This window comes from Elgaria multicarinata, chromosome 15, assembly GCF_023053635.1.
Source record: "Elgaria multicarinata webbii isolate HBS135686 ecotype San Diego chromosome 15, rElgMul1.1.pri, whole genome shotgun sequence".
Taxonomy (NCBI): Eukaryota; Metazoa; Chordata; class Lepidosauria; order Squamata; family Anguidae; genus Elgaria; species Elgaria multicarinata.
The window spans coordinates 460,728-476,156 of NC_086185.1; the positions used below are offsets into that span (position 1 = coordinate 460,728).

At 54.5% G+C, this 15,429-nt stretch overlaps 1 protein-coding gene across 1 annotated transcript in view; it reads left to right on the top strand.

Annotated features, from left to right (window-relative positions):
- Positions 1–7,397: 7,397 nt before the first annotated feature.
- LOC134409327 (spatacsin-like) overlaps positions 7,398–15,429 on the top strand; it is a 90,111-nt gene continuing 82,079 nt past the window's right edge. Inside the window, exon 1 of the mRNA XM_063142036.1 lies at positions 7,398–7,466. Coding sequence (XP_062998106.1) covers positions 7,398–7,466 — 69 coding nt within the window. The remainder of the gene's footprint in view (positions 7,467–15,429) is intronic.

A 15,429-nucleotide genomic window follows, 5' to 3' on the forward strand; every position in this document is an offset into this window, starting at 1 on the left:
CCTCAAACTCGCCACCATGATAGCTTGTCCAGGGATACATATGCACACCGAGACTCAAGGCAGTCCCAGCGGCAGAGCCCGGTAAGGGATCAAGGGAGAGGGGGGCCTTACCTGCCTCCGTCGGCGGTCCATCGGCGTCTTCAATTGAGCCCGCGGTTCCACCAGGAGGTCTGGGCCGCGGGCTCAATTGAAGATGCCGACGGACCGCCGACGGAGGCAGGTAAGGGAGAGGAGGGTGGGAGGGGGCTTACCGGGCCCTGCCGCCGTCGCCGCATGGGCTACAGTGGCAGGGCCTGGTAAACCCCACTTACCTTTCCGGCGGAGCTCCGGATTGAGGCAAAGGATCCGCCTTCACCTCGATCCTCTTTGCCACGCTCCGCCGGCCCCGCAATCCTCTTCGCCTCCGCCTTAAGGGCAGGTGAAGCCCCCCGCTCCGCTCCTGCTTCTCCGGTCCGATTAGAAGCGGAGCACATCCCTAGTATGTATGTTTACTGTATGAAGGATTCCCCTCTGCTGCTGCTGCTGGAGGTGTACAAATTGTGCATGGACTTCAAAAACTACCACGAAGCCCAAGCCAGGCTCCTTGCATTCCAAGCCAGCATTTCAGAAGTAAGCAGAAGCTTAATTCACTTGATGAAGCTTTCAAAAACACCCAAGTCTTTAACAGCGGAGGCAGATTCTGGTGCCTCTGCTTTGTATATTGTTGTGAAAGCTGCAGGTGTTCGATGGGCTGAGTGCCATGCTGCTTCTCTCTTAAATTCTACCAGCGCTCTAAGACAATTTGGCTTCTGTGGTGAGAAGATCCTCGAAACTACAGATGGTTGCTTTTTAAATAATTATTGGTCGCATTGATACCCCGCTGTCGGTGCCCCTCCCGATCCCACCCATGAGGCAGGTTAGGCTGAGAGTCCGCGCCAGGCCCAGCGCCACCCTGTAAGCTTCATGGCCAAATGCGGACTTGAACCTGATTCTCCCTAGTCCCAGTCTAACACTGTAACCACTACACTATGCTGCCTCTCAGTGGGAGAAGAGACACCCCAGAGTGAACCTCACCCGTTTCCCCTTTCTTCTTCAATGAATGAAAGCCTGTAGGAGAAACCAAGCGATCTGGCACATGGCAGAATATTCCTTGAGTGATCAAACTATGAGTCCAATTTATAAAAGGTTTATTAAGGTTTAAGATGAGGAAGTGGGAGAAAGAAGAAAGCATATATAAAAGTTTGTTTGAAGAAATGTGTAGTAAATGATTTATGGTGAAGATTTTTGTGTTTGATTCAGATACATTTGTTAATGTTAGATAATTGGTTTGATTTTATCATATTTATTTTTTGCAACAGGCCCGTTCCTCTTCTTAGCCTCTTAGGCCTTTTGTTACTCTAATTCCAGCCCTGTCTGGGATGGGGGGGGGGGGGGAGAGAATCAACCAGTTAGGCGAAGCTGCTGCTGCTGCTGCTGAGTCGCATGTTTGTCCTGCGCTTAGGGAGAGGAATGAGGCAGGCAGGACAAGAGGCGTGCATTGGCGCAATCTTTGTTCCTGACAGATACATCCACCAGGAGGAGGTCCTGCATACATTACATGGGGTAAAACATGGGCCACGATCCTATTCTTTGGGATCCAGCGGAGGGATTCCTAAAGGGAGAGGCATTGACCCTGTTTCGCCGGCATGCTAAACCACGGTGGTTAAGCATTTTGAGGTAAACATCATGGCTTAGCATGTTGTGTGAACCATTCCTAACCATGGTGGCTATGTAACCACGGTTTAAACACGCACTCACCACTTGCTGCAAGAGGGTCGACGGCCTAACCGTGGCTTCGCATGTCCTCTGAACAGGCCCGAAGTCTACTGAGCCTGTTTCCTTAGTTGTGTTCTTTTGATCGTGAGTTTAATTTTACCAGATGAAGAACAGTTAACACCCACACACCACACCTTTCCTGGTGTGTACAACTCCTAGGGCGTTACTAGACGAGGCTGTAGCGCGCGTTACCTTCCGCAGTCACGCCGAGGCTTCCAGATGACGTTCACGAGGATCCGCCGTTATCCTGCGGTGAAGCCTCTTTCTCCCGACTTTAAAAAAGTGAGTTCTAGTGCGCCTTTTCCTGGCGTCCCGCGGTAATTCGGAGTACGTGTGGGAGGATGTGAGGTCACTGCGGTCCGCACTGGGCAGGAAAAGGCGTGCTAAGGGGGAGTGGTCAGCGGCTTCGGTCAAGCCGCCTCCGCCATTTGCGCGCAGTCCGCCAGCTGGGCCTTTTTTTTTTTACTCCCCCAGTGACAGTTTGCGCAGGACCGGAGGACCGGAAAAGTGGCTGGTGACTCCTTGCGGTGGGCAGCTACCGTGGCCGCATAATGGCGGTGCTGTACGCTGCCTGTTAGTGTGGGTACCAGGCTGGCAGAGGGCAGAGCTGTTTGTGGGCTGCTGCCATGGCTACGGCCAGATGTGGGTTGGCTCCTTGGGATGGGGCACAGGGCACAGAGGCGGTCATCGCCGCCGACACCTCAAAGGCATGATGGGAGATGTAGGCACAGAGTGCCCATGCAGACGATTGACCTCGGGTCATATGACACCCGCCACGACCCCATCAGGAAGTGAGCGCATCAATGTTGACCCTCAACAGCAGCAGCAGCACTTCAGCTGGCACTGGCACTGCCGCCGCTGCCGCCGCCGCTGCTGCCGCCGGGGCCAGTGGCGGCATCGCTGACGGCTGCGCAAGTTTGCGGTCTTTCGGACGTGCGCAAACCGTGCAGCGAGCGGAAAAAAAAGCCGCGGCAATCAGGCCGGTGTGGCTGCGCAACCGGGCTCGCGGCAGCAGCAGCACAACCGGCGCAAACTTCCGCCACAAATCGAAGGCAGGTGTGGAGCATGAGGCGTCACGGCTGAATGGGAAAATCCGCTTTCACCGCTCCTCAACGACGGAACACCTGGTAGGTCTAGCAAAGCCCCTAATTTCCTAAACCTCTGTTGCTGAGGGTGGCTGTTCGCACAAGTTGCCTAAATATGTCCCTGGCCTGAAGTCCGGGTGGTGGGCAGGAGTGTTCTGCAGCCCACCTCGCTTACTTCAGGTGGTCTTTCCACAGCTTCCAGCCACACATGATGTGCCGCCTCCCATCCTCCCCAGGCCCTGGGTGGAGTCACAGGCTTCATGTCTCCTGGAAGTGATGCTGCCGCAATGCAGGACCCAGGAGGAGTTAGGAAAACGCCTTCAGCTTTTTGCAGCTCCCAACATTGCTCTTCCTCACGGCAAGGACCATTTTGTGTGTGTGTTTCCTGTGGGTGGGTGTTGCCCACGTAGCCTAGTCGCTGGATTGACATTTGTGGATTTTAACTGGAGCTTAACTTCAGCCAGGGTGTCGTTTTCAGTGCCTGGCCTCAGGCGGCCCTTAAAGGCAAGCTGGGGTTAAAGAAGTCTTTAGCTGCCAAATTTGGGCTCCTTTTAAGTGTAATAGAACATCATCATCACCATCATCATCATAACAGACTGTGGCACAGAAATGGGATAGGAAACCAACAGAAATTTGGCAGAGCAGTAAGTAGTTTGCAAGTGCATTGAAAGGCCCGTGCCTTTCGATATAAGGCCAAGCCTTCTACCTCTGCAGTCCCTGTCCTCTGTGTTCATCACTTGGGGAAGGGAAGGGACTGGGGCCACCAGTTGCTGATCAGCCTGACGTGGTTTATTTGTTTAAAACATTTGCTCTAGACTGATTCCAAGATGGTTTACAAATTTTTAGATATTAGGAATGCATTAAAACAGTGAAGTGCTTAAATAAACTGGCACATGAAAAGGAGCACACTTGGGCAAGTTAGCTCTTGGGTACGTGAAGAGGTTTACACCTGGCATCTGAAAGGAAAGCAGCATGGATGCCAGTGGTACATTTTATTTATTTATTTATTTATTTATTTATTTATTACACTTATATACCGCTCCCATAGCCAGGGCACTCTGGGCGGTTTATAGAAATTCTAAAATTGAGGTAAAAACAAGTATACAAAATTTAAAACTCTAAAGCACAGTACATACACACATAAAGCATTAAAAACCGATTAAAACTAAACATGTGGGTCATTAGGATGTGCCACCATATGCCTGGGCAAAGAGGAAAGTCTTAACCTGGCGCTGGAAAGATAGCAGCATTGGTGCCAGGCGAGCCTCATCAGGGAGATCATTCCACAGTCTGGGGGCCACCACCGAAAAGGCCCTGTCCCTCGTTGCCACACTGCTTGGGCACAGCCACTGAAGTGGCTGTCTCTGTCCTCGCTGCCCAATGTGCTTCTGGCCAGGGTGGGGCTCAGAGGAGGAGCAGGAGGAGGAGGGGCCTGGGTGGCAGGTCGATGCGGCCGACCTCTGAGTCCCCGTTTGCTCCTTCCCCAAGGCTCTCGCCTCTGAAGGGCTGATGGCGCCACGTCTTCAGCAGCGGCCCTGTCTTTTTTCGTTACTGTTTTTTGTGCTCCTTTTGTACATTGGGCCAGATTTGAAGAAGCTAAGTGCCCTCAGCTCTGCCTTGAAGGATTCTTCTGTCTTAATTGATCGTGCCATTTTAAGCAGTTACACTGTTGAGAATTTCCAGAATGAGCGCAGAAGAATTCTGGAACAGCTGCAGGAGAGACGCGCTTTTTCCGTGGCACGGGGAGTGGCAGAACTTGCAGAGTTGCCTGTGGACAACGTTGTTACCCAAGAGGTGCGCTGTAGTCCGTGTGGGTCTGCTCTGCACTTCCTGTTTTATGCTTTGGTTGGTTATTTTTAGGCATGTGCTCCGCTCCGATTAGAAGCGTAGAAGCAGTAGCGAATTGGCCTGCTCCGCCTTGCCCAGAGGCGGAGTAGAAGCGGACCGCGGACCCCTAGAAGCAAGGCGAAGAGAAGCGCCCATTTTTTGGAGCTCCTCTTTCAGGCGGACCGCTCCGATCGCCATCTTGAAACATTTCGCCCATAGGATTGCATTGCGGAAAATAATCGCGGATAACTGGGTTGTTTTTGAAGCTATCGTTCTGAAAATTCTTGTGCTCAGAGAGTCTGGATGGGGGTCATTTTGAGATTACTCTCAGCTCTCTGAGTCGTGCGGGTCGCGTGCTATATTTTTTTAAAAAATCAGGTACATTTACAATACAAACGGTAGGGTAAACCGGCTGCGGCGCAGCGGGGTTTATTTGAAGCGATGACAGGCACATTCAACTCCCAATCCTGATGAGAATTGATCACCTCATGAAGCATCATCCTCCAATCCCAGCGTTTGAGGCAGGGACTAAGCCAGAGTCACCCTCACAGTCAGAGAGCTCTCAGCGTCTTGTGGGTTTTGCGTTCGTTGGGAGAGGGTCTACTTAGCTAGCTGCTGCTGTGTACTTTGGAGATAGATTAGGATTTTAGCTTGGCGCGTGTTTGTTTGCTTCTTTCTGACTTTTTGCTTAGTTTGCCCTGTGTTTTTCCCTTACTTTGATTTAATATAAACTTTATTTTTAAATTTTGGAGTGTGTGTTTGTTTGGTTGGTTGTCCCCCCCCCTCCCCTCTCTTAAAGCCTGTTTGTGTTTGATCTTCCTTCTGCTTAAGGTGAAAGCTTTTTTTTGAAAACATACACACACTTCTTGTCCCATTTCCCTACATTTATTAGTAATATTCTTAAACATATTATTATATTCTTTTACATATTCTTAGTAGTATATTAGTATATTCTTATACATATTATTAGTAGTATTAATATTTTATTCTTCTTATACATATTAGTAGTAGTGTTTGGTTGGTTCGTTTCCCCCCTCCCCTCTCTTAAAGCCTGATTGTGTTTCCTTCTATCTATATACAAAAAAATGCCAAAAAAAATTATTCTCTTTTTCTTCTCTGTGTAACTTGGACTGTGAGTGTGCTGTGTGTGCACTGCTTTTGTGAAGTGCAACAGCCACAGATTGAGCATTTTGGGGAAAGCATACACACACTTCTTGTCCCATTTCCCTACATTTATTAGTAATATTCTTAAACATATTCTTATATTCTTATACATATTCTTAGTAGTATATTAGTATATTCTTATACATATTATTAGTAGTATTAATATTTTATTCTTCTTATACATATTAGTAGTAGTAGATATTAGTCATCATGAGAAGAGGGAGCAGGCGTGTTGAAAGCAGCAAGGGTCAGGGTGGCACCAGTAAGCAGGCTGCCTCTCCTGCTGTGAAAATCAAACGGGCAATTCCTTGGCTGGCTGCTCGGCAACAGAAGCAGGACAAGCAGTAGGCAGAGCCACTCTCTTCTGCAACTTGTGCCCGGCGTTCTCTTTTTGAGGGTGGGAATGGGAAAAGTGCCCCTTTTCAAGAGGCAAGTGGCAGCAGTGCCATTAGAGGAGGAGGAGGAGTATCTCCTTCATTATCCTTTGAGCCCACGAGCCCGCTGATGGACCTAGACGAGGTCCTCAGCACAGTGGAGGGGGAGGGGGAGGAGGCGGTGGTCCTCCAGGATGTGGGGGCTGAGGAGGAGCAGCAGTAGGCCGAGGCTCTCTCCCCAGTCTCATCCCACACCTCTTCCGCTGCCACCCCTGTTTCTGTGGCAACACCAGAGAGCTCAGGTGGGCAATTGGTGGTGTCACCATGGAAGCGAAAGACAAGCATCGTGTGGGACCACTTTGAGGTGGGAGTGGATCCCCGCTTTGCTGTCTGTCGCCACTGCAAACTCAGCCTAAGCAGGGGTTCATCTACAGGGCATTATGGAACCAGCAGCATGAAGATGCATCTTCAGAGGCAGCACCAGTTGGTCTTGCTGGGGAAAGAGGCGGGCAAGGCGACTGGTTCCAGGGGAAAGCCGAAGGCTGCTGCTGGCACTGCCACTCTCAGCTCTTCATCTCCCATCCCCACAAGGGTTAGGCAGGCAACCCTGCCGGAAATGGGGTGGGGGAAGTATGGACCCACAAGATGGTGTTTTCCAGTGCCCACCCAGATCACCACGTGCATCGGTGAGATGGTGGCGTTCGACGACCAGCCATTCAGCCTCGTCGACAATGCAGGCTTCAAGAGGCTGATGGCGCTTGTGGTGCCATACTATAAGCTGCCGTGTTGCACCACCCTGAGCAGGTGGGTGGTGCCTTCCCTGTACCGTTCCTGCAGGGAGTTAGTGCTGGGTCGTCTGTGCCAGGCAGAGGCACGGATGGTGCACTTCACCTCCGACATTTGGTCCAGCGAGGGCGGAATGCACGCTTACCTGTCCCTGATGACACACTGGTGGGCAGCCGTGGGGCAGGAAGCATCCAGCACTACAGGGACTGGCAAGGAGGGCTACTGCTGGGCCCTCCTCCACACGCAAGTGATGGACCAGTCCCACACGGCAGCAGAGATTACGGAGGCCATGAACCGCATGGTGGATGGGTGGCTAGCTGGGCAGAAGGTCACCCGCGGTTTCATGGTCACGGACGGGGAAGCCAACATGGTGAAGGTGGTGCGCGGCGGCGGATTCGAGGGCATCCGCTGCATCACGCACGTGTTGAACCTGGTGGTGAGGGATGGCCTTGGGATGGGCAGCAAGGCCAACCTCGGTCCCCTGTCCGGGATCCGTAACCTCCTGGAGAGCTGCAGAAAGGTGGCAGGCCATTTCCACCACAGTGTCAAGGGCAGTCGCTTGCTGCGGGAGAAGCAGGAGGAGTTGAATCTCCCGCAGCACAGGCTAGTGCAAGATGTGGTGACACGCTGGAACTCCACCTACCTGATGCTGGAGCGGATGGTGGAGCAACAGCGTGCCATCCACGACTTGTTTAGGGTCAGGGACATGGGCGTCCACCCAGCCCTGGGCAAGCAGCAGTGGGACGCCATGTCCCAGCTGGTGGCGGTCCTCAAGCCGTTCCTTAAGGCCACCGAGACCCTGAGCACTAGCTCTGCTCTCCTCAGCCAGGTGATCCCTGTATGCAGGCATCTCCAGAAACAGATGGGTGAGTTTCTGGAGTACAGGGATCCCGTCACTGGCAGGCGCTTTGAGCCCGAGGTACGCGAAGCGGTGACTAGGCTGAGGGACGGCCTGACGCGGAGGCTGGAGCCCATCCAAATAGACAGGGTCCACATGTTGGCAGCCATGTGTGACCCTCATGTGAAGGATGGGCTTTGTGGGCCAAATAGCAGGCAGCACTGGGTGGAAATGCTGGTGGGCGAAGTGCGGGCGGCACGGGCCAAGAGGGTGGGGCAGAGTGAGGCAGAGGAGCAGGCCACCCCTCCCCGCAGCAGCAGCACCAGCAGCAGCCTCACCTGCATCCCTCCCAGCAGCAGCACAGGCCAGGGGTATTGGGCAGAGGCTCTGCACACCGTGGTTGGGCAGAGACCCTCCCCAGCCACCGGCCAGGATGACGCTGCAACCGCCGGGCAGCGTTACCTGGCACAGCCCATGGAGGACTGCTCCATGGACCCCCTGGCCTACTGGTCATCCCGCTTTCAGATTTGGCCGGACCTGTCGCGGGTGGCCATGGATCGACTCAGCTGCCCACCCACCAGTGTTCCAAGCGAGAGGGTGTTCTCTATGGCGGGCGACATAGTGACCCCTCACCGCTCTCGCTTGGAGCCAGACTTGGTGGAGCAGCTGGTCTTTCTGAAGGGCAATCTGCCCCTGCTGGGATACCCCACCCTCAAGCCCTCGTGGGAGTGACAGGCAGGCTCCCCTCCCTTTAATTCCACCCCTCCTTCGGTTGGCAGGCACACTACAGTTCAGGCAGGCAGGCAGGCTTCTTCTTCTTCTTCTTCTTCTTCTTATTATTATTATTATTATTATTATTATTATTATTATTATTATTTAGTGGCTGTGTTTCAGTTCACAACATCAACTCTGAATCATTCGATTCGTCTCTCTCAGTAAGGTCATGCCTTCTTCGTCTTACATACAGGCAGGCAGGCTGTAGTCCTTCTACAATTCAGTTCACCACAGTAGACGACGTAGCAGGCACTGCCAGGCTGAATGTTCCCCAGAATACTTCCTGTCTGGTGGGGATCATGAGCCTCTACAAAAGCTGTAGGCAGAGTTTGTCACCGTGCGTGTGTGTGTGTGTGACTGTGAGGGCAAAGCACCGCACTTGAGTTTATTTCATTTCTGTGGCGTCCGGTACAGCTTAGTCAACTCATCCGGATAGTTTTCCACCCAGTTCCAAAAGACTCCATGATTGACTGCACGTGTTTGGGTGAGGTGCAAGCAGGGGGCAAGGCAATGCCTGGCACCACCACCACTAGCCAGGCTGCCTCTCTCCAGCAGTCCACGGGTCGCCCTTTGGAGTGCCCTTGGAGTGGAAGACGTACTCCCTGATCCAGAAGTATGGTTTTGAGAAGCAAGCTGTCACTTCAACTCATGAGCCTCTGTGCAAAAGCTGTCATTGTGTGTGTGGTTGTGAGTGTTACTGCAGCTGCCTGTCTTGCTGCGAAAATGAAACAGGAGAGTCCTCGCCTTTGAGAAGCAACCTTTAACTTCAACTCATGGAAGTCATTGACTTCAGCACAGCCACTACATAGAGGCTGTGGTCCTCCAGGATGTGGGTGACTTGATCAGTGTGCTGATTTTGAGAAGCAACCTTTCACTTAAACTCATTCACTTCCCCAATTGAGGGTGAGGGAGGTTAAACTCCAGCAGTCCACGGGTCGCTCAGGGATCAGATGCACTATTCATGATCCAGTCTGGTGATTTTGAGAGGCAACTTTTCATTTCAACTCATTCACTTCCCCAATTGAGGGAGGTACTCCAGCAGTCCACCGATCGCCCGTAGCACAGCCACTAGCAAAGCCACTACAGTGGATGCTCTCTTCTCTCTCTCTTCTTCTCTCTCTCTCCTCAGTCTCATCCAACCCCTCTTCCTCTTCCCCTTCTGCTGTAACCCCTCTTTGAGAAGCAAGCTTTCACTTAAACTCATTCACTTCCCCAATTGAGGGAGGTAAACTCCAGCAGTCCACGGGTCGCCCTTTGGAGGGCTCAGCAACAACGTTAATCCTCCAAGCATGCACATAAATCTTCCATACTCAAAGTAACTGCTTCAATAACTAGTAGCTCCTTTTTGCCCGCCTGCCTGCCCATGCCTGCCTGCCCTGGAGCCATCCTTGTGAGGTAGCTGGATCTGCTGGGACTCACCCCCCCCCCCGAGATCTATGGCATACTTGTGCAAGGTACCAGCTCCTTTGTGCCCACCGGCCCATGCCTGCCTGTCTGCCTGCCCGCCTGCCTGCCTGCCTGCCCGCCCGCCTGCCTGCCTGCCTGCCTGCTCATGCCCGCCTGCCCTGGAGCCATCCTTGTGAGGTAGCTGGATCTGCTGGGACTCACTCCCCCAGAGATCTATGGCATACCTGTGCAAGGTACCAGCTCCTTTGTGCCCACCGGCCCATGCCTGCCTGTCTGCCTGCCCGCCTGCCTGCCTGCCTGCCCGCCTGCCTGCCTGGCTGCCTGCCCATGCCCGCCTGCCCTGGAGCCGTCCTTGTGAGGTAGCTGGATCTGCTGGGACTCACTCCCCCAGAGATCTATGGCATACCTGTGCAAGGTACCAGCTCCTTTGTGCCCACCGGCCCAAGCCTGCCTGCCTGCTCACCTGCCTGTCTGCCTGCCCGCCTGCCTGCCTGCTCAATGACTCTCATGAGTCGAAGTGAGAGCTCACTTCTCAGAAAACATCAGGGAAAGGACAACATGAGGAACAGCTAGGACTTGGACTTGGACTTGAAGTGAGAGGTTGCTTCTCAAAGAGGGGGTTACAGCAGAAGATGGGTGGGACGAGACTGGCGGGGGGAGAGAAGTTCGACCAGCTGCTGCTACTAATCCTCACCCACATCCTGGCAAACCAGAGCATCCACAGGAGTGGCTGTGGTGAAGTCAATGACTCTCATGAGTCGAAGTGAGAGCTCACTTCTCAGGAAACTTAAACTGTCCCTATGCACTAAGTGGCTGTGCTCCGGAAGATCGGTGGATTGTTGGAGTACCACCCGCGATTGGGGAAGTAAATGAACTGAACTGATGGCCAGCCTCTCTCCCTCAGGCAGAGAGCATCAGCAAGGGGTCACAATGGCCAACCCATTTCCTACAGGCAGAGAGCATCAGCAAGGGGTCACTGTGGCCAGCTCCTTTCCCACAAAAAGAGAGCATCAGCAAGGGGTTACTATGGTCAGCCCTTTCCATAAGACAGAGAGCATCAGCAAGGGGTCACAATGGCCAGCCCCTTTCCCTCACGCAGAGAGCATCAGCAAGGGGTCACAATGGCCAGCCCCTCTCCCTCAGGCAGAGAGCATCAGCAAGGGGTCACAGTTGCCCGCCCCTTCTCCCTCAGGCACAGAGCATCAGCAAGGGGTTACAATGGCCAGCCCGTCTCCCTCAGGAAGAGAGAATCAGCAAGAGGGTCACAGTGGCCAGCTCCTTTCCCACAAAAGGAGAGCATCAGCAAGTGGTCACTGTGGCCAGCCCCTCTCCCTCAGGCAGAGAGCATCAGCAAGGGGTCACAATGGCCAGCCCCTTTCCCTCAGGCAGAGAGCATCAGCAAGGGGTCACAGTGGCCAGCCCGTCTCCCTCAGGCAGAGAGCATCAGCAAGGGGTTACAATGGCCGGCCCGTCTCCCTCAGGCAGAGAGCATCAGCAAGGGGTCACAGTGGCCAGCCTCCCTCCCTCAGGCAGAGAGCATCAGCAAGGGGTCACAATGGCCAGCCCGTCTCCCTCAGGCAGAGAGCATCAGCAAGGGGTCACAATGGCCAGCAATTTCCCTCAGGCAGAGAGCAACAGCAAGGGGTCAAAGTGGCCAGCCCCTCTACCTCAGGCACAAAGCAACAGCAGGGGGTCACATTGGCCAGCCTCACTCCCTCAGGTAGAGAGCATCAGCAAGGGGTCACAGTGGCCAGCCTCACTACCTTAAGCAGAGAGTATCAGCAAGGGGTCTCAATGGCCAGCCTCTCTCCCTCAGGCAGAGAGCATCAGCAGGGGGTCACAACGGCCAGCCAATCTCCCTCAGGCAGAGAGCATCAGCAAGGGGTCACAGTGGCCAGCCTCACTACCTTAAGCAGAGAGCATCAGCAAGGGGTCACATTGGCCTGCCTCTCTGCCTCAGGCAGAGAGCATCAGCAAGGGGTCACAATGGACAGCGTCACTCTCTCAAGCAGAGGGCATCAGCAAGGGGTCACAATGGCCAGCCCATTTCCCTCAGGCAGAGAGCATCAGCAAAGGGGTCACAGTGGCCAGCCCCTCTACCTCAGGCAAAGAGCATCAGCAGGGGGTCACAATGGCCAGCCTCACTCCCTCATGCAGAGAGCATCTGCAAGGGGTCACAATGGCCAGCCCCTATCCCACAGGCAGAGAGCATCAGCTGGGGGTAACAATGGCCAGCCGCTTTCCAACAGGCAGAGAGCATCAGCAAGGGGTCACAGTGGCCAGCCCCTCTCCCTCATGCAGAGAGAATCAGCAAGTGGACACAATGGCCAGTCTCACTCCCTAAGGCAATGAGCGTCAGAAAGGGGTCACAATGGCAAGCCCATTTCCCTCAGGCACAAAGCAACAGCAGGGGGTCACATTGGCCAGCCTCACTCCCTCAGGCAGAGAGCATCAGCAAGGGGTCACAATGGCCAGCCTCTCTCCCTCAGGCAGAGAGCATCAGCAAGTGGTCACAATGGCCAGTCTCACTCCCTCAGGCAATGAGCGTCAGAAAGGGGTCACAATGGCCAGCCCATTTCCCTCAGGCACAAAGCAACAGCAGGGGGTCACATTGGCCAGCCGCACTCCCTCAGGCAGAGAGCATCAGCAAGGGGTCACAATGGCCAGTCTCACTCCCTCAGGCAATGAGCATCAGAAAGGGGTCACAATGGCCAGCCCATTTCCCTCAGGCACAAAGCAACAGCAGGGGGTCACATTGGCCAGCCGCACTCCCTCAGGCAGAGAGCATCAGCAAGGGGTCACAATGGCCAGTCTCACTCCCTCAGGCAATGAGCGTCAGAAAGGGGTCACAATGGCCAGCCCATTTCCCTCAGACAGAGAGCATCAGCAAGGGGTCATTGTGGCCAGCCCCTTTCCCACAGACAGAGAGCATCAGGAAGAGGTCAAAATGGCCAGCCTCTCTCCATCAGACAGAGAGCATCAGCAAGTGGACACAATGGCCAGTCTCACTCCCTAAGGCAATGAGCATCAGCAAGGGGTCACAATGGCCAGCCCATTTCCCTCAGGCAGAGAGCATCAGCAAGGGGTCACTGTGGCCAGCTCCTTTCCGTCAAAAAGAGAGCATCAGGAAGGGGTCACAATGGCCAGCACCTCTCCCTCAGGCAGAGAGCATCAGCAAGGGGTCACAGTGGCCAGCCCGTCTCCCTTAGGCTGAGAGCTTCAGCAAGGGGTCACAATGGCCAGCCCCTTTCCCTCAGGCAGAGAGCATCAGGAAGAGGTCAAAATGGCCAGCCTCTCTCCATCAGGCAGAGAGCATCAGCAAGTGGACACAATGGCCAGTCTCACTCCCTAAGGCAATGAGCATCAGCAAGGGGTCACAATGGCCAGCCCATTTCCCTCAGGCAGAGAGTATCAGCAAGGGGTCACTGTGGCCAGCTCCTTTCCGTCAAAAAGAGAGCATCAGCAAGGGGTCACAATGGCCAGCACCCCTCCCTCAGGCAGAGAGCATCAGCAAGGGGTCACAATGGCCAACCCATTTCCTACAGGCAGAGAGCATCAGCAAGGGGTCACTGTGGCCAGCTCCTTTCCCACAAAAAGAGAGCATCAGCAAGGGGTTACTATGGTCAGCCCTTTCCATAAGACAGAGAGCATCAGCAAGGGGTCACAATGGCCAGCCCCTTTCCCTCACGCAGAGAGCATCAGCAAGGGGTCACAATGGCCAGCCCCTCTCCCTCAGGCAGAGAGCATCAGCAAGGGGTCACAGTTGCCCGCCCCTTCTCCCTCAGGCACAGAGCATCAGCAAGGGGTTACAATGGCCAGCCCGTCTCCCTCAGGAAGAGAGAATCAGCAAGAGGGTCACAGTGGCCAGCTCCTTTCCCACAAAAGGAGAGCATCAGCAAGTGGTCACTGTGGCCAGCCCCTCTCCCTCAGGCAGAGAGCATCAGCAAGGGGTCACAATGGCCAGCCCCTTTCCCTCAGGCAGAGAGCATCAGCAAGGGGTCACAGTGGCCAGCCCGTCTCCCTCAGGCAGAGAGCATTAGCAAGGGGTTACAATGGCCGGCCCGTCTCCCTCAGGCAGAGAGCATCAGCAAGGGGTCACAGTGGCCAGCCTCCCTCCCTCAGGCAGAGAGCATCAGCAAGGGGTCACAATGGCCAGCCCGTCTCCCTCAGGCAGAGAGCATCAGCAAGGGGTCACAATGGCCAGCAATTTCCCTCAGGCAGAGAGCAACAGCAAGGGGTCAAAGTGGCCAGCCCCTCTACCTCAGGCACAAAGCAACAGCAGGGGGTCACATTGGCCAGCCTCACTCCCTCAGGTAGAGAGCATCAGCAAGGGGTCACAGTGGCCAGCCTCACTACCTTAAGCAGAGAGTATCAGCAAGGGGTCTCAATGGCCAGCCTCTCTCCCTCAGGCAGAGAGCATCAGCAGGGGGTCACAACGGCCAGCCCCTCTCCCTCAGGCAGAGAGCATCAGCAAGGGGTCACAGTGGCAACCCTCACTACCTTAAGCAGAGAGCATCAGCAAGGGGTCACATTGGCCTGCCTCTCTGCCTCAGGCAGAGAGCATCAGCAAGGGGTCACAATGGACAGCGTCACTCTCTCAAGCAGAGGGCATCAGCAAGGGGTCACAATGGCCAGCCCATTTCCCTCAGGCAGAGAGCATCAGCAAAGGGGTCACAGTGGCCAGCCCCTCTACCTCAGGCAAAGAGCATCAGCAGGGGGTCACAATGGCCAGCCTCACTCCCTCATGCAGAGAGCATCTGCAAGGGGTCACAATGGCCAGCCCCTATCCCACAGGCAGAGAGCATCAGCTGGGGGTAACAATGGCCAGCCGCTTTCCAACAGGCAGAGAGCATCAGCAAGGGGTCACAGTGGCCAGCCCCTCTCCCTCATGCAGAGAGAATCAGCAAGGGGTAACAATGGCCAGCCTCTCTCCATCAGGCAGAGAGCATCAGCAAGTGGACACAATGGCCAGTCTCACTCCCTAAGGCAATGAGCGTCAGAAAGGGGTCACAATGGCAAGCCCATTTCCCTCAGGCACAAAGCAACAGCAGGGGGTCACATTGGCCAGCCTCACTCCCTCAGGCAGAGAGCATCAGCAAGGGGTCACAATGGCCAGTCTCACTCCCTCAGGCAATGAGCGTCAGAAAGGGGTCACAATGGCCAGCCCATTTCCCTCAGACAGAGAGCATCAGCAAGGGGTCATTGTGGCCAGCTCCTTTCCCACAAAAAGAGAGCATCAGCAAGGGGTCACTGTGGCCAGCCCCTTTCCCTAAGACAGAGAGCATCAGCAAGGGGTCACAATGGCCAGCCCCTTTCCCTCAGGCAGAGAGCATCAGCAAGGGGTCACAGTGGCCAGCCCCTCTCCCTTAGGCAGAGAGCT